Source organism: Zootoca vivipara, chromosome 9, assembly GCF_965207765.1.
Source record: "Zootoca vivipara chromosome 9, rZooViv2.hap1.1, whole genome shotgun sequence".
NCBI classification, from domain to species: Eukaryota; Metazoa; Chordata; class Lepidosauria; order Squamata; family Lacertidae; genus Zootoca; species Zootoca vivipara.
The window spans coordinates 20462411-20481694 of record NC_142592.1 but is presented as its reverse complement, the minus strand read 5'-3'; the positions used below and the strand labels follow the sequence as shown (position 1 = coordinate 20481694).

The 19284-nt window shown below is 40.8% G+C and overlaps 1 protein-coding gene across 2 annotated transcripts in view; it reads left to right on the top strand.

Annotated features, from left to right (window-relative positions):
• Positions 1 to 19284, top strand: part of ZNF277 (zinc finger protein 277) — a 39914-nt gene that overhangs the window by 10122 nt on the left and 10508 nt on the right. For both annotated transcript variants that reach the window (XM_035128020.3, XM_088651744.1), the window contains exons 2-6: positions 6490 to 6691; positions 10470 to 10558; positions 11839 to 11921; positions 14478 to 14569; positions 16676 to 16786. In XM_035128020.3, coding sequence (XP_034983911.3) covers positions 6490 to 6691; positions 10470 to 10558; positions 11839 to 11921; positions 14478 to 14569; positions 16676 to 16786 — 577 coding nt within the window. The remainder of the gene's footprint in view (positions 1 to 6489; positions 6692 to 10469; positions 10559 to 11838; positions 11922 to 14477; positions 14570 to 16675; positions 16787 to 19284) is intronic.

Sequence of the window (19284 nt, the reverse complement as noted above, 5' to 3'; positions counted from 1 at the left end):
CAAAACTTTCACAACCCATGGCTTGAGGTGCGTACGTTGGAATCGGAAGTAGGCATTCCCCTTTTATAATTAAAAACAACAACCCTGGAATATATGTGGGAAGAATGTGTTGTACCACAGCACACTGGTACCTCGGAAGTCGAACGGAATCCGTTCTGGAAGTCCTTTCGACTTCCAAAACATTCGGAAACCAAGGCCCAGCAGGAAGCTCTGCAGCCAATCGGAAGCCCCGTCAGACGTTCAGGTTCCAAAGATCATTTGCCAACTGGAACACTCACTTCTGGGTTTGCAGCATTCGGGAGCCAAAACGTTCGATTCACATGGTGTTTGGGATCCTAGGTACGACTGTATTTATCAGTTATATTAGAAAGTATGCTCTGGTTTTTATTTTGTTAGCGCTTTGTGTTTCACATCTGGTGTTCTAAAGCTGAGACAGTGCCTTGTTGGGGTGAAGCTGAGAAACCATGACGTGGGGCAGGGTCTTGAAACCAGTTTTATCCAGTGGCTGTTGGTATTTTCTCTTTCTCTGTGGCAACTCTTCATATATTTCCAAACCTGCTGCCTCCAGCGAACTAAGACACAACTCTCTCTCTCTCTAATCCATCTGCAGTCCATGTACTGAAGGATTTCTAATAACAGGATGTAGCTGAAGAAGATATTAATGACAAAACAGGACTAGTCCATTTTCCCTGTAGTGAGACAAAGACAATATTTTTCTGCAGGGCAATGAATTTTGGGTGTTCACACGGGGAATAATATGCTATCCCCATGATGTTCATATTTATTTTAAATGATTTATAAATTGCTTGATCATAGAGCTCTCCCAGCAGTATACAAATAAAACTAAAGATGAAATACAGCTAAAAGTCAATTAGAAAACAATTACGGTATACATAAAACCATCATAATTAAAACACAGATTAAAACAGATAAAATCAATAGCATTTCTAAAACAAATATAGCATTCTGTGCACCATTGCTGGGAAAGTTATTATTTTTTAAAAAAAAATGTTCTTGTTTTCAAGATCTACCAGAATGATCCCTGGGTGCAAGTATATCTTATATGGAGTAGTATATTACTCCATTGTTCTTTTAGAAAGGACCTATATAGTCACATGGACTCACTCACTAATAAGAGAAGGAAAGATGTCTTCTTTTTAAAAGCCTGGCCCAATTTGGGCTGTTCCCCTCCAACTGTTGAAGATTTTTGTTCAGCTGTTTCCTATTTCTTCCATTCACTTATATTCCGACGCCTCCACTCTGGTACCCATAGCAACACTTGTTAATGCTGGTGAAACTGCAGCATCTAAAAACTTCCGTGCTGAACAAAACTGTTCAATGTTGCAGTTAAATCCAGTTGTATTTCCGTCAGGCTTGGATTCCTGCAGTACCTGTTTGAAGTAAACTTGGATTACAAGATTTTGGTAACTTTCTGCTCTTCCTACACTGTTGGATGCATTTATGCAGTGAAGCCTTGTATTCGGGTAGCAGCGAAGGTCTGAAAAGATCGATACATGGCTTGTGTAAAATTGACCCAGTTTAGCTGCAGGACGGAGTAGCCTTTTTGAAGTATTAAATTTGCATTCAGTAGATCACTGCTGAATACTGAGGCTGATTGATCTGTGAGATGTGCTGTCTTGGAGCACATGGCTGCTCTGGCTAATTCCCATGTAGCAGTAATAGCATGTTAATGAGTGAAGTAACAGACAAATGACTCCCATGAACTTGAACAAAATGCTAATTCAGTTTATTAGGAAGATCTTAAGCATTTCACAAAACGTTCATGAATTTTATTCAACAGATAAGCTTTCCCTCATCTTTTAGTCAGAAAGCTGGTTGCATCTTTTATGCTGGTCAGCTTAGATATAGGAGACTATTTTCATACCTAGGAAATCCAAGTTCATGACATTGCACCAAAAAATGTGAAATTTACTTGTGTCCTAGCCCTATTGCCCAGGTGCTGAACAGTTTGATTGTAGGAACTAGGATCTTCTCTATCCTGCTTGTAAGAGCTGTGCCCACATTAGGTAGAGTTGTTCATAATGTCAGGTGTCAATGCATGTAAAATATAACATGTGTAAGTCTGAAATACATAAATTTTCCTCCTTCACTTTCAGTGGGTAAGGACTATGAAACCTCTTTGTGTTGGACTCAGTGCACATAGCCACATCACATATTGGTTTTCTGGGCTTTACCTCAATATGTAGACCAGCAGATGGCTGTTTAGACATTTCATGCTACCTTGGCACAAATTAATTGGTCCCAACCTGTCCAGTAATGCCCACTACCTTGCAAAAATACAATATAAACAGACACAGTTATATGGTAGCTTAGAAGTGCTGTAATTGTACTTGCTCTTTTTCATGTTGTATGAAGCCTTTGGACTAGAGAAAATGATTTACAAACTACTCTGACTTCATGGTGGCAACCCTAATTCAAAGCTGTGCCTTAAAGTGTTGTCCTGCAACTTCTTAGGGTGATATCTCAGAATATAATGATAGATATCACCTAGACTGAATTGCTAATATTTCATATCTTGTTTAAAGCTTGTGTCTGCATCTCATGCAATTTTATATCTAGTGCATAGTATTTGAAGCAGCAGAGATCACAAGATAAATACTATAACTTCTCTTTAGTTAAAACTTTATTTATGTAGCATACTGTTCTATTTTCTTTTTAGGTATTATTTAAGGATTTTTATTTTGTTTGAAAACCCCACCTCATTGTTCTACCTTGCTTTCTTGGCTGTATGTTTTTGTTGTTGCTGCATCCCTTCTTGTTTTGGGATTGTTGTCAAGTTTTTCAACTAATCTCATATTAGCCAGCTGTATTAATGAGATAATAAACCAGACTTGTTGCTAATGAATTGATTCATTCAACTGCTGAATTTAATTAGAAAGACACTTAACATTCCAGCAGATGTTCTTATTTTGTTTGGGTACAATTGTATTTCTACACAATGAGCTGACAGGCCCATCAATGTCCATATCTATATGCCCTGCTCTTAAAGACTTGTGCCGCAAATGTTATCATGCAGACACGCAAGTCTATAAATTCCAGTATCGTTGACGATTGCAGGTATAGTGTCTCTTGCCTCGTTAAGACTAAAGAGAGTTCTTCAGCAATGCTCTTGTCAATTTTATCATCAGCTTTACCTTTACCCTTTTAATCCTAACTCCACTTACCTGGGAGTAAGTTCTATTAAATTCAGCAGGACTTGCTTCTGAGTGAACATTGTTAGGCTTGAACTGCAAGTAACTTTCCTGCTTCCAGACTGCTGTTCATAGGTTATGCTAGTGAGACAAGTATGCAGGAAGTGTACCTTCCAAGTTTTGTCAGGAAGAAGAAGCCTAGTCTGTCCTTATCTACAAGTACTGTATGCACATTTCCTTGTAGCACTGGAGCAGGGGTAGGCAACCTCAGGCCCGTGGGCCGGATGCGGCCCAATCGCCTTCTCAATCCGGCCCACGGACAGTCCGGGAATCAGCGTGTTTTTACATGAGGGGAATAGGTCATTTTATTTAAAATGCATCTCTGGGTTATTTGTGGGGCATAGGAATTCGTTCATTCCCCCCCCCCAAAAAAAAAAGTCCGGCCCACAACATGGTCTGAGGGACTGTGGACCGACCCACGGCTGAAAAAAGTTGCTGACCCCTGCACTGGAGTGTGTGACCCTTTTTCCGTTGAGGGCTGCGTGGCAGGGGGGAATAATTTGTTGGAGGCCTCATTCCAGAGTAAAAGGTAAATGGGGACACTCCCTTGTTGCCATTCCTTTCTCTCTTTCTGCATTTTGCTTTTCCTCGTGCTTGTAACCCACATGAACTCTGACCAAGAGCCTCAAGAAAGCCTAAGAGTTTCAGGTCCACTATCTGTGCTGCAAGATGCATATCCTCCCTTTCCCCATTCTCCCATTGGTCATTTTGCTTTGGGATCCCAGGGCAAAGTGGAACATAAGGAGTTATCTCATACAAACTCTTACTTTTGGTTCAAATAGCTCAGCATTGTCTACACCAGGCATCCCCAAACTGTGGCCCTCAAGATATTTTGGACTACAACTCCCATGATCCCTAACTAACAGGACCGGTGGTCAGGGATGATGGGAATTGTAGTCCAAAACATCTGGAGGGCCGAAGTTTGGGGATGCCTGGTCTACACTCTCTGAGAGTGGCTTTTGGGGAGTTTAGGCAAGATTATTTTTCACCCCTATCTGGACATGCCATAGGTCAGGGGTCGCCCTGATCTAGTGGGGCTCCTGGGCAGGTGCACCAGACTGACATGCCATTTGAAAAAAAATCAAGCCTCTAGCTCTCCTAGAAAGGTTATGGAGTAATAAAATCTCCATTAGCAAAATATTGGAAAAAAGAAGAATTGCCTTCGAAGCAGGAATGGCAAATGAAAATGATGGACTATATGGAATTGGCAGAATTGACAGGAAGACTCCGGGACCAGACAAATGACAAAGTTTCAAAGGACTGGAAGAAATTTAAAATGTATATAGGGAATGTATTCGATAATTAGAGTTTGAAAATCCAGGAAAGTAAAGAGGTTAAGGCATTAGGGAAACAATAGAAGATTTAAAGTTTGAAATCAGGGTAAATGATATGAAGATGAATTAACTTAGAAGTTTTAAAGGGATTGCATGATGGGAAAGAAGATGATTTAGAAACTGCTATAGAAGTTTTAAAAAAAATGAAAACCAGATAGTAGGGAATTGGGGAAGCCTGAAGACAATGAGTATTATAATGGATGAGAAATGATATATTTTTCTGTTATATTTTTGTATTTTGATGTTTTTGATATGTTTTTGTATTTTGTATTTTGCATGTTTGTTGTATGTTTGTTGAAAAAATGTTCAATAAAAAATATTATAAAAAAAAAATAGAAAGGTTATGGAGTAAAATGTGCAGGTTCCTAAGCGATTTCTGTGAAATGAGAACGGTGTGGCCGCCTTGTATATATTTTCTGAAATGCTCCCTGCTATTAGGCATCAGAAGCATCAGTATACGTACAAGCTTGTGTGATCTCCATAGCAAAAGGCCAACCAGACATAGTTGGCTTCCCCTGGTTGTCGGAAATGGTTGTTGCTCTAATTTTGTGTTATGTCATGCCCTTTCCAAGGCAGCCATTTGGTGACTGGTGCCTCCAGCACACTCGCAAAATATGAGATGTGCCCTCATCTCCAAGCAGGTTGTCAACCCCTGCCACAGATTGAATTTATGATGTGTTGCATGAGCTCTGCTACTAAGCTGTGACCCTTCTGTAGTGCTCTGCGAGGTGTCAATTACCAATATAAAAGGACAGCTGCAATATAAAAGACACATGCAAGAATGCAGCCACCCATTTGCAAACAGGGAAGTATTTTTACTGTATGTGGCCAAATCCTATCTTGAAATTTGTTCATTAATCTTCGGGGACATTAAAGATGCAACTCCTGATCTGGCTGTTCCTAACGGGAGCAGCGGAAACTGTCCATGTAGAACTTACTTTACATTTGACTTGTAGCCAAAGGTTTAGCATTTGATCATTGGGTAAGCAGACTGTAAGTTTTTCCTGTGAAATGATTCTTGCCACTAGGATGTTGCAGAAGACTGGCTTTTCAGATAGTTGTGTGCACTTTGCAGTAAGGCTACAAGCTTAATCCCATTTATGTGGGAGATATGAAAGGAACAATTTGTGCAAAGATTACCATAATAAAGGACAAAAGTGGTAAGGACCTAACAGAAGCAGGAGACATCAAGAAGAGGTGGCAAGAATACACAGAGGAATTATACAGTACCAAAAAGATATGGATGTCTCATACACCCCAGGTAGTGTGGTTGCTGACCTTGAGCCAGACATCCTGGAGAGTGAAGTCAAATGGCCCCTAGAGAGCACTGCTAATAACAAGGCTAGTGGAAGTGATGACATTCCAGCTGAACTATTTAAAATTTTAAAAGATGATGCTGTTAAGGTGCTACACTCAATATGCCAGCAAGTTTGGAAAACTCAGCAGTGGCCAGAGGATTGGAGACTAAACGACTAAACAACAACAACAAAGCCCCATGGGATTTAGTAGGACTTATTTCTGAGTGGACATGGTTAGGTATGCCCTGTAGGTCTGTATTTACCCTCCATTGAAGTGAACTGGAAATTTTACATGTATGAGGTCTACATACCAGCCTGGGCTGATGTCACGTTTATTACAAACTCCAAGCTGGCCAGAAATGGTTTCTCTCCCACGCTCTGCACCTAACACTGTAAGAAAGTAATATGCAAGAAATCTTTAATGCAAGACCAGCCACACAGGAAGTTCATTGCCACCCTTGGCTCATTTGGGAGCAAGGGCAGGATAGAAATTTAATAAAGAAACATATTTCCATTCTTTTTCATTCCATCATATATAGTGCACACAAGTCTGTTTGTTGACTTTTTTAAAAAAGATTGCTTTTGACACTGAGATAGACTAATATAATGTCTTTGTAATTTATTATTATTATTATTTCTCTTTAGACCACGAAGACTACATTTTGGAGCCACTTTCTCTGCCAGAAAGTCCAGGTGGCATTTCTGCTGTAGAAGGTTCTCCATCTGTGCCTTGTATATTCTGTGAAGAATATTCTCCTGTATCAGAACAAAACCAACTTCTGAAGCACATGATTATAGAGCACAAGCTTGTCATTGCAGATGTCAGGCTGGTAGCAGATTTTCGGAGGTATGTAGTTCTTGCTTAAAATTTGATTAGACAACCTAGGATAGAAAATGTCCAGAAAACTAGAACTGGTATATACTGAGACAACCAAAACATAGGATAAAGTTCCCAATTATGCAAAAGAAAACAGAGAGATCCCCCCAAAAAAACAGTGAAAGGGAGGCTGAAAGGGTATGTGTGTCTGAAGGAAAATGAATTTATATTGATTTATATATATTAGTAACTTTGTATTAATGCAACTGTGTGTATTTTGTTTAAGTTGTCTGTTGTTGCTCCTGTTTTTTTGTACACCATTTAGATACATGTTTAGTACTGTAGATTAAGCAGTATAGAAATTAAATAATCATTTAATCAATGTTTTATGATGAAGCAGGATAGATACATTTTTGTATATAAATAAAAGGCAATTTTGCTAGACGTTAATGTAAGAAACTGAGCCTTGGATGAGAGAGCTGGACCCAGGGACTGTAGAAACAAGGCTGGAACGTGAATGTGTCTGTGCAAAGGAATCCCAAACTTCAAAAATTGGGAGTAAATCATTCTGCAAAAGTAGCCCTGGTCATGGCACATAAACAGATGCATCAGCCTTTTGGGGACTGGAATGAGAGTTGAGAACCTTAAGGGAGGCAGATCTTTACATTGACCAAAATGCTTCCTTTTATTCTTTTGGAGCTCAGCCCTTTATGTTAAGTTCTGCAGATCAGTTGCTGTTTCTTGTAAGCCTGTCAAAACTTGTCTATCCGTCTCTATGAACTTATTCATACAAGTATAGATCACTTTCTTTATGGAAGGGGAAACCCATGCAATAAAATAGACAGGCAGTGAGAAAGGCATGGTGAATCCACCGCTGAAATGACCTTTTTGTTGTCTTTCAATGGTAAACTCTAGATCCTGATAACTCACTTGAACTTCCTTCCCTTAAAAAGTATTACAGTACATGTTGCAGTTGACATGTGATGACCACGCCCTTCTATAAATGCATTGGCCTCAGTGCTATTTGCATATTCTAATGACTAAAGTTCTAGAAGTTCCTATACCAATAGTTGTACTGACTGGGGCCACAGGTTACCCATCCCTGATCTACAGCCTATGTTAAATAAACCAATATACCTTCTCCTCATCAATATGTGCTTTGCAAGGTGCACATGTTTTATCTAATTGACAAGCCTTATTCAAAACATTAAATGCTGTTGCTTAGCAATTTCACATGGCACACATTCCAGTCTGTACATATGTTCTTTTTGTTGCCGTCTTCTTTCCACTTTGGTATCTGCAAAGCTGCTATGTGTGTCTGGCTTCAGATGGCAAAGATCAATACCTTTTCTGCACTCAGTTTTTACCATGCATATATCAGTAGGCCAGATTTGAGACAACTGATATGCACCAAAAATGAATGGGATCAATTTTTCCACTGTAAAAATGGGTCAAAGAAAACTAAAATGCATAAACTCCCCGTTGCATAAGGTAGGATACTTGTGAGTGGAACCGAGTGATCATCTGTCACCATGTCAGAATCAATGGTTTTATTTTTCCAAGAGACTAGAGAATGGTCACCTATAAATAAATGCTGTCCACATACCAACATCCAGGTGAGTTGCCATGACCTGGTTCATTACACTTCAGTACTGTATATATAAGGCAACTGATTGAATGTGGCAAACAAATGAGAGAAGAATTGATGAAAAAGTGGAGTCTGTGTGAGTGGTGGTGCTGTTGGCAAATCTGGGGAGGATCAAAAGAAAGACTTGGGGGCGGGGAGAAGCAGCTTCATCTTGGACATGTTGAGTCTGAGATGGTGATGAGAACAGTATCAAACAAGCAGGTAGAGACATGCAGGATTGGATGGAAGGAGAGAACTCTGAAGTGGAGAGGTATACCTGGGTGTCATGAACAAGCATATAGGTCAGGTTAGGGAGCCTCTGGGCTCTGGGATCCTAACTAGGGTTGGCACAGGTCCCAAATTCCCCCAAGACCACTTACAACATTGGGTAGAGGTGCAGCAGCCAGTGAGCAAAGCAGGAATGCCTTTGAAGACTCTCAAGTGAGGTTTGCTGTCACTGCTTGTCAGTGGCGACTTCAAACCTGCTGAGTTTGGATGCACTATAAAGTTTCCATTGGAAGAAAATAGGGTTTAAAGTTGGCACTGGTCTGCATTGACTTCAAGCAGTGTTAGGACCTTCATTTGCAATGTGACATGAATTCAAACCACACTACAAACCACAGAGAAAAAAATGCGTCCCATCTGTCAAAATGGTCCCCCATGGGTGGAGAATCCAGGATCCAGTCCAGAGCTGCAAAATGTTCTCCACAGGTAAAATTGGTAGTTTGGATGGAACACTAAGCCATGGTTTGTTATAGCCATGGTTTGCTGAACAAGCCGGGATCTGGCTTGCATATGAGCAAAGAAAATATCATTTGCTCCACCACCACCTCTGCAAGTACACAGCTGCAATTCCAAATGCTTTGGTGGTATTTGAAGACCAGCACAGCCTCACTACATCACCAGTTATCAGAGGCAAAGGGATTTGTGAAGCTTCTCAGATGGATTCTCAGCCACACAGCATCAGTGCAGAGGGAAATCTTTATGCCACTTTTGTCTTTAGTGATTACCTAGCAGAACCAGGCAGCTCTTATTCAATTTTTGGCTCCTGAGAGAACCTCGGACATGCAGATCAGTGCTCACAACTTTACATCATGTAAAGTGAACTATTTCCATGAACGTTTTTATGCTTGCAAACATTAGTGTCTGTATTGCACCTGGAAATAATTGAAGCCAGCAACTCTTTGAGATCCGGTCCCTACCTGCCTCTTAGACCCTTCCCTCAACACCTGTGCCCACTATTGAGCTAAAGGCGCACACAATTTTGGTTCATTAAGACACTTGATTGATGAGCAAGGAAAACAGCTGAAAGCAATAACTTTTGTTAGGGTGTAACAGGGACTTGAAAGCCAATGCAAGAAACCGGGAAATGTGATACCAACAAACGGCTATTTGCTTCTTAAAAAGTATACATGGTCAATATGTAGGACTATTGGCACTGCAGTGTTCAAGTTCTCTGTCAGCTTTCTATGCCTATGTTGCAATTCATCCCATCCCACGAGGACAATTTGTTTTTCTTGCCAAATTATGGCTCTAGTGTTTTCAAATCCAGAAGTTTCCTTCTCTCATGGGAATGCCATATGGCAGCACATGGTACCAGGGCACTGAGCTTCTTGATATTTGCTTGGATGGAATAATGTATTTTACTGTCAAGCTGGATAATTAAACTACTAAGTAGGTCTCAGTATTCATGCAGTACTGTATACATTTTTCTAGAGACTTATGACCAAGCATGCACAAAGCACCCATTTATGTTTTGGTAAGTATCAGGTTTTAAAGCCAAGTAATAAGATGAAAAGAATCTAGGGCAAATAAAATCCGTATAAAAAGTTAGCTTATTCAGCACCGTAAGCTTGCCATGTTTTTCATTTTTTTAAAATCAAACACTAGTCATTGTGTCTGGTTTCTTCATACAAGCTGAACATTTTAAATTACCTGGTAATGGATATCCAATTTCCAACTTATCTGTACTGGGAAGATTGTTCTGGCTAAATAGAAATGTCGCCTTATTTGAAAAACGACCTCTACAAAAGACTGGTAGCAATGAGTGGCTCGGGTATCCAAATGCTGCAACAAGAATTGCATATTAAGAGTGTAATGAAACGAACAACAGTTTGGGAAATGTTTTGTAACATAGCTGTTTGCATTTTTGCTTTCCCCCCCCCTTTGTTTTTTTTAAAGATATGCATTGTACTGGAAGAAAAGATTCTCAGAGCAGCCCATTACAGACTTCTGTTGTGTGATAAGAACAAATTCTGAAGCAACTTTAGGTGAGTGTGTTGTTAATGTAACCTGCACAGGCCTGGTTTGCAAAATTCCCCACAATCTGCCATTGGACCACCAATTTTGTTGGGACACTTTTTGCTGAACTGTATCAGGTGCTGAAGCCCTCTTGTTTGTGAGCTTGAGTTCAACAGATTATTTGATTCACTTTAAAATACAAAGAGTGAGTGTCCAGCATTATATCTTGGACTATAAGCTTGTGGGCAATGCCTGTGTTGATTTTTGTACATCTTGCATACATCATCATCATCTATACTTCGGGCCAAACAAAGGATGATTATGATAGAATGCTAGGGAAAGAGCCCTCTGCCTTAATATTATAGGTACTCCCATACCAGTTATAATGTTTCTGAAGTGCTCCATTTCACTGATTAGAGGTTTATAAGGGTGGCTATAGTAGCTCTGACTGTCAAATAAAATTATAAACCTCTAAATAACTGCTATGAGACACAATCAGTTCGGCACCCTGCTTCTGGCCTACCATCAGGTATTCATTTAAAAGAAGGAGAGAAAAATCTTGGCAGTTGTAGAATGCAGTTCAGCTGTAGGAAATGGAGAGTCTAAAGAAAAAGAGGCATAACAAGGGCTTCAGGCATTTTAAACTGATTCTGGTTCCTATACCTGTGTGCCTGGAAGATTGGGGTGAGAAGACCAGTTCAGCCTGTTCTGAGTACAAAGTCAGAATGCAGATTTCTTTTCTTTTCTTTTGGAGAATTCTTTCCATACCAGGCAGTGTTATTCCCTTAATGTATGAAATATGCAGAGTCTGCATTTGGATGTGACAGTAAACCATGGGTTCTGAAGCTGGCTTGTTTAACAAACTATAGCTAATATTGATCACAGGTAAGGATTGAAAGTAGTGCTAATCTGTGGCTAATAAAATGAAATGGAAACCTTCAGATTTCTTCATGGAGTAGTAATTGGGAGGGATTTTATTACACTATGGTTTATTGTGACATTTGAATGCAGCCAGACACGAGACCTGGGACTGATTATCCTTGTCCAGTAAAATCTAATGGCATTCCCTGGTGGGCTTCGCTTTATATTCATGGATTTGCTTCTGGCTGAAGCACAACTGCCAACATGACTAGGAAATTTCTGAACAGACCCCTTAGAAAGAACATTTTGTCTTAAATGGATAGAATTACCACTTGCATCTTTCTCCCTCTCTCAGTGACTTAATATAACTCAAACCTGTATTACATTAAAAAGCTCAATGTATCGACCTAAGTGTTCTCCTGACATTTGATCTGTAATCTTTTAACAGAGGAACAAGACAATTACTTCCTTTTATGTGATGCTTTGCCTGAAGACAGAACACTGAGGGAGAAACTCCAGCAACAAAGACTGGTAAGGTGGTTTGCATGTGACCATCCTGAAGCATGATATGAACTGCACAAAAAATGAGGATTTAATTTAATTCCCAGGTTTCCTCTTTCAGTAATAATGAAGTCGATCCTCAACAGTTAACTTAACAGTTCCAGTAAGCTTAGTAGGACATACTTCTTTAAAGCAGAAGTGTCCCTATTTTCCAGGGACAGTCCCTGATTTAGAGAAGCCATCCCAGTTTCTGATTTGATCCCGGAATGTCCCACTTTTTTTAGGACGTCTCTATTTTCATTGGATAAATGTTGGAGGGTATGGAGTTACGCGAGCCCGGAGCCATCTGTAGACAACCCTGTATAGGGAAGTTTTTTCAATGTTTAATGTTTTATTATGTTTTTATGTATGTTGGAAGCTGCCCAGAATGCCGGGGCAACCCAGTCAGATGGACAGGGTATAATAATAATAATAATAATAATAATAATAATAATAATAATAATAATAATAATAAATGGAATGGGACGTCCCTATTTTTATTGGAGAAATGTTGGAGGGTATGTTTAAAGGTGTGCTGAAAATTGACTCAAAAGAATCCAAGGCTGTGGTTTTGAATACAAAGTGTATGTCATATGTTTGTCCACAATAGTAAAGATTCTTCACCTGGGATTCTGATCTCTGCAGAGCACTGCCCAACCCTACTTAGTGACCCTGTTATCTATAAATGTCTGGTCTTCCTTCAACAAAGGAATTATAGAAATCCACCAGCTGAGCATTCCCAGAGGCAGCTGAGTGTGTTTATCAGCCATGGCTTCTTATTTGCAGAGCTATTCCAACATCAGAAGAAGCAAAATAAATAGGAACCTCTTGAAAGGGGGGGCAGCAGCTAGATAAAGGTCCTGCTCTTTTTGCTCGCTTTGAACTGATTCACACATGCATATATCTCTTGAGTTTCTAGGGCTCTTGCCATCTTATCGCTTAATGACTCAACAGCTGAAGGGGAGGCACTGTTCAGTGACAGTTCAAAAGCAGGCCTTTAAAACCTTGCTGTGAATTTTGCATAAAGCAAGCCCTAAAATGGCACCTCCGCAGTGAAACTTTCTTCTCGTTAAGTTGTTTTGGAGATGTGAAAGCTGCATGGGGGGGGGGGGGTGTTCTTTCACACATACCGAATCCACCACTTTTTGCAGCTGCCGAGAAGCAGGCATGCATAGGTAAGCTCAACCTGCAAAGTAGTTCTAGCAGGTTGTCTAATTGCCTCAAAAATAAACCAATTGCCAGAACAACTCAAGCTTACCATAGAGGGGTAGCTAATGCAGTGCCCTTTAGGTGTTGCTGATTACGGCTTATGTAATCTTTAGTCACTGGCCTATTATTATTATTATTATTGAGAAGAAGAGTTTGGATTTGATATCCCGCTTTATCACTACCCGAAGGAGTCTCAAAGCAGCTAACATTCTCCTTTCCCTTCCTCCCCCACAACAAACTGTGAGGTGGGTGGGGCTGAGAGACTTCAGAGAAGTGTGACTAGCCCAAGGTCACCCAGCAGCTGCATGTGGAGGAGCGGAGACGCGAACCCGGTTCACCAGATTACGAGTCTACCGCTCTTAACCACTACACCACACTGGCTCTCAATTAAGCTGCCTGTTCCTCTGCCGAGGTGCTTACAGGAGTGTGAGGGTGAAGAAAAAGGGATCTTTTTTTAAAAAAAGAGCTGACTTGCTCAGTTTCATAGCACTGGGGCACCAAACAACTGTTTTCTCCCGGTGATGTAGAATGTGTCAAGGGTTTTTAGTTCTACATTTTTAATCTTGAGTTCTTTATATCTCCTGTGCAGTGAGGAGAAACCTAAGTATCTTCAAGTTCCAGTTTCCTCACTCTGGGTCTTCCGTTTCTTGTGTAAAATATAGATGATTGCTTGCTTCAATCTCTCTCGTGGAAAATATACACCTAGACTCTCTTAACTCAGTTCTCTTGCCTGAAGCAATATGCAGCTTCACACTATGAACACTCAGCAGTAAAATGCAGCTTTTATTTAAATTGGAGGAGAACATTCCTAGAAATAGATACCAAAAAAAATTAAGTGTTCTAGGAGACCTGTTAGGAATATACAGTATGTTAAATTGTTTTGCTTTAGTTTAAGGCTTAAACCTATATTACTTAAGGTAAAAAAACCTGCTCCTTTTATTCACATGGGTGCACCTATACATCAAGGAGCCATTGATGATCATATTGATTTATCGAGGCTAAAATATTTTCATTATGCAGCCTGATTCCATCAATCCTTGTGTCATCCAAATTCTCATTTTGGGAGGTGCAAATACATTTTCTCCAGTTTTCATTTGAACTGCACTGGATTAGACCAGCCTTCAGGTCTTTCTGTTTAGCCTGTTATTCTTCCTTCATGCTGTGTGAACATTTGAACCTAATCGTCGGCGAGAAAACCATGTTTTCAAATGAATCAAGTGCCTGTGTTGCTCATTAGCTGATAATGAGAGACAATGGAAAACTGCTAGGAATAATTTACAATGAAGCTATTTCCAAAAACGAATGTGATTGCATGTGTTCCCCCCCCCTGTTCAACAGAGAGAGAATCTGGAGCAACAGCAGCGAGAGAGAAATGACACCGACTTTCACGGTGCATGCATGTTCTGTGATAAAGAGTTCACTGGTAACAGGTTAGCGATGAATGTTTGACTACGTGTTTTCATCCTCATGAACATCCCAAACCTATGCAAATGGGGGAAATGGAAATGTCACCATAAGGGTTTGGTACTGATGGAGCTGTAGCAGCATTTTATAGCTGGCAAGATGTTAGAGTTGCCTACAGGTAGCCCAGTGTAAGAAAAGTGCTGGAGGAAAGACCAAAGCATCCATGCAGTCCAACATCCCATTTCACACATGCCCATCAACTAGCTAAGGCAGTGGTGGAGATTTTGTAGTCCAGCCACATCTGGAAGGCCACAGCCTCTCTCATCCCTGATGATTGGCCATGCTGACTGGGGCTGATGGGTTTTGGAGTCCATGAGCAACTTGGGGGAGGCACAGGTTCCCCGTCACTGAGCTAAGGCACAATGCTTTGGAGCAAGGATTTAGCCATCATGACTAATGGCTATTGATAGATCTATTGTTCCATGACTTCATCCCCCTTTGAAGCCTTGTGAGCCATTGGCCATCATCACATCATGTACAGCGAAATCCATAAAAGAAGAAGCGTAAAGAATTCCTTTGCTTCGCCTGTCCTGAATCAAAGTCATTACAGTGGTACCTCGGTTTAAGTACACAATTAGTTCCGGAAGTCTGTACTTAACCTGAAGCGTACTTAACCTGAAGCGAACTTTCCCATTGAAAGTAATGGAAAGTAGATTAATCCATTCCAGACGGGTCTGTGGAGTACTTAAACTGAAAGTACCCAAACCAAGGCGTACTTAAACCGAGGTATGACTGTAGTTGACTGGCATTCTAGTTGACTATATCATAAGTTGACACGGGCACGCGGCTCACTTTCAGTCTGACATATCATGGTTGTTGGACCAGAGTTGTTATGTATGAATAGTGGATCTATGAATTAGTGGATCTCAGTGGCCTGCTTTGCACATCCCTTTAAACCACAGTTAGGCTTAACTATACTGTCAAGGTGTTGTGCAGTACACTGGGCTAAAATCTTGGACACATGGCCCATGGTTTGACTTGGTATTATATCTGAACCTGGGTTTGTGGCTTCTCTCTCAAAATAAACCACAATCTGTAACCAAGATTTGTGCCCATGGTTTTAGCCCTGGGCACCAGCATGCTGCACATTCATCTTTAAAACATAGTTAACTGTGTGCAAACCAAGCCCATCACACTTTTTAGTGGTGGGAATATTCTCTTCTAGTTTTGCATTGGCTCTTTCTTATCACCTACCTGGTTCTAAACAATGAATTTGATTTATGTACTTGTTTTGCATGCCAAGGTTCTTTCCTTTTTTAAAAAAAGGTGTTTGTCTTGTGTTGCTACCATTCAGGAGGCACCAAGGTGGACCGACAGGCGCATGCCCATAGAAGCCTTCTTGGGTGTCTGCAGGATCCCTTCCCCAACCCTGGTATTAGGCCTGAAAGGATCGTTTTGTTGTAGCCAATAGAATAGTTTGGGAGGGGAGCCATGTTCAGTTTATCCAGTTTGCAGAGGTGCCCTTGGGCTCTGCAAAGCATTAATATATTCTCCCATTTCTACTGAAATCTACTCAAATGGTGCCCCCGGTGAGTAATTAGAGTATTGGTTAAAATTAGCCATTCTTTTTGGTTTCAAGCAGGCAGGTCAGGTTGTGAAATGCTGCAGTGAGGTGGCGATAAATCTGAGATGTAAATTTTCCCATTTAGTTACACACAACTGCTTTTGCTGCTGGGAAAGCTGCACGCAGTGCTGTAACTTATTCAGTGTTGGTTTTATAGGGGTGAAATCCACATTTTCTTCAGTTAAGTGGAAATAATTTGTCTAGCCGCAAAAAAGAAACAGTGCCGTTACTTAGTTGCGGTTTTATACTATTTTAAGTGTTCCGAGTACAGAGAGCAGCTTCAGAAAGACTCTTCGGGCTTTCTTCCTCTCTCCATGTTGGCCTCTGCAGGGAAAAGAGGCACACTAACAAAGGGGAGAAAGGACATTTATTTTTAGTGATGCTCCTTAAACCATAGCACCAGCCTCTTTCTTCCCCCCACAACCCACCAACCCAAAGAGCCATGTTTTGAAGCTACCGTAAAAGTATGTTAAAGGAACTAATGCTCTGCTTGAATTCTTCTTTGTAGATCAGACCTCCTCAATCACATGGCAAATGATCATGCATTCAATGTTGGGCTGCCAGATAACATTGTACACTGTGAGGAGTTTTTGGAACTTCTACAGAAGAAACTAGACAGGTACGCTAAATAGCCAAGTTTATGGAAAGACTGGATATGATAATTGTATCAAGTTAGTGGACAGATCGTGAAGCTGAGGCTCCAATACTTTGGCCACCTCATGAGAAGAGAAGACTCCCTGGAAAAGACCCTGATGTTGGGAAAGATTGAGGGCACAAGGAGAAGGGGACGACAGAGGACGAGATGGTTGGACAGTGTTCTCGAAGCTACGAACATGAGTTTGACCAAACTGCGGGAGGCAGTGCAAGACAGGAGTGCCTGGCGTGCTATGGTCCATGGGGTCACGAAGAGTCGGACACGACTAAACGACTAAACGACAACAGTGGACACGAGAGACTCTGTTTGCTTTGGGGACTCTTCACATCATTATCTTCACCTAGACCATTCCTCTTAGAGCCCAGGTCCCATAGCTTTTGTATATCAGGGTTGGAAAGAGCAGTGGTTTCACTTATACAAAGATATGCATTCATTGTGGAACCAGTGCAGGTTTTTTACAAACATGGTTTTGTCTTCATCAAAATGCTTAGCCCAAACCATACTTTCCTTAACATTAATCTGAATTTCCCCTTACCACAGAAAATTCACTAAATAAAAACAACCCATTGTACATCCACATCACTACTGGAAAGGAGGTGGGTAGGATGGCAACTTGCTTCTTGCATTTTTTTATTTTAAAGTTTGGAATTAAATCAATAGTAAGGAGCCGCTCGATTATCTCCGAATTGTGTTTATGAAAAAAAGAGCTTGATGTATAGGTCCTTGAGTATTCAGAAGCAACTGACTCAGTTGGTAGAAAATGGATTTTTAAGAGCTTATAAAAGGGAGCCTGGGAATTGAATAAGTAATATTGTTTAATAGTTCTATGGATGAAGTAACAGTAAAAGTTGGAGATGGTCTCTAAATGCAATACCTGACCAATCTGGGCATCTGAAGGCAGGAAAGGGGTGTGTGTGTGTGTGTGTGTGTGTGTGTGTGTGTGTGTGTGTGATGGTTGGAAAGAGGGCAGTATTTTTACTTACCAATGCAATATACTAACATGTTAAAATGTTCTTCAATTCAGTTCAGTTACATTGATCTGTGAATCATGCAGCCACACAAAGGGTCTTTGTGATTCTTGCTCAGGCAGCAGAATGAGATATAAGGGAATCTGATCAATCAGCATTATATAATGTAGCATGACTTACTAAGGTTCTTCCACACTGTAACACTATTGCAATAAGCAATCTTTTAAATAATATTCAATCCATGTTTTCTGTGTTGAAGGGCATTTTCATCCAGTACCAAATGATGCCAACAGCTAAAGCTCAGTAGCTCTGCCTGTTGTGCTTGCAGTGGTTTATGCTTTGAAATATTTTTTTGTTTGTTATTGCATAAATTTAGTGGTATGTTTTTTAATATTCTTTGCCTCCATGGCTGCAGAACTTCTTTATTCCAGTGCCAAATACTGTACAAGGATACAATACAGAAAATCTATATATATAAAAATGTAAAAATCTTGAAATTGTTGGCCGCTATGTTCTCCGTAACCACTTGACCGATCGTCCTGAAATTTTGACACAACGATCCAGGCCACTCCCCAAGGGCTCAGACAAAAGTAAATACTGGGAAATTGAACCCAGAAACTAACATTTCCTTCTCCAAGGGTGGGGGCCAATGTAGGAAGATACCGGGGGTAGGGGCCAACACTCCCCAGGGACAACAGAGGGCTCAGACAGAAGTGCATGCTGGGAAATAAAACCCAGAACCTAACAGTTCCTTCTCCAAGGGTGGGGGCCAAGGTATGGAGATACATGGGGGAGGGGCCAACACTACCCAGGGACAACAAAGGAAAGGGTATCCTACCGAAACACAGGGATGAGCCGGGGTGGATGGAGGAGGGGCAGGATACGTCATGGATCGGGACAAGGGGGGGAGGAACCACAGGAAAGAACCACAGCAACGTGTGGCCGGGTCAGTATTGTATATAAAAGTTATGGTAAACATGGGGGGGGGAAGCTCAGTAATACCAATAAATCAGCAGTCATATAAATTCTACAAGCCCAAACCACAGATAATTCCCCAAAAAATGATTTTATTTTACATATTTACACTACATCAGTTGGCAGTGGTGGTTCCTTTAACATAAAGGATTAATGTTTTTTCTCTGTTGAGCCAATTCTATATCTGCTCTCCCCCTCCAGGGACAAATTTTTAAAATGGGTGGGGTCACCTACCTCTCAATCAGCTGACGTAGGGTGATGTGACTCTTTTTGAAAGTGCACTCCCATTGTGGCTTCAAGTAATCATAGAATCGTAGAATTGTTGTTAGAAGGCTCTTCTAATCCAACCCTCTGCAATGCAGGTATTTTTTGTCCAAGGTGAGGCTCGAACCCATGACCCTGAGATTGAGTTTCATGCTCTACCAACTGAGCTATGCCAGCTCTTGCAGGGTGCTCCAAGATTATGAAGCAGCTTACATTGAAACAGCTGCTGAAACAGCGTTAACACATGCCTTAAGT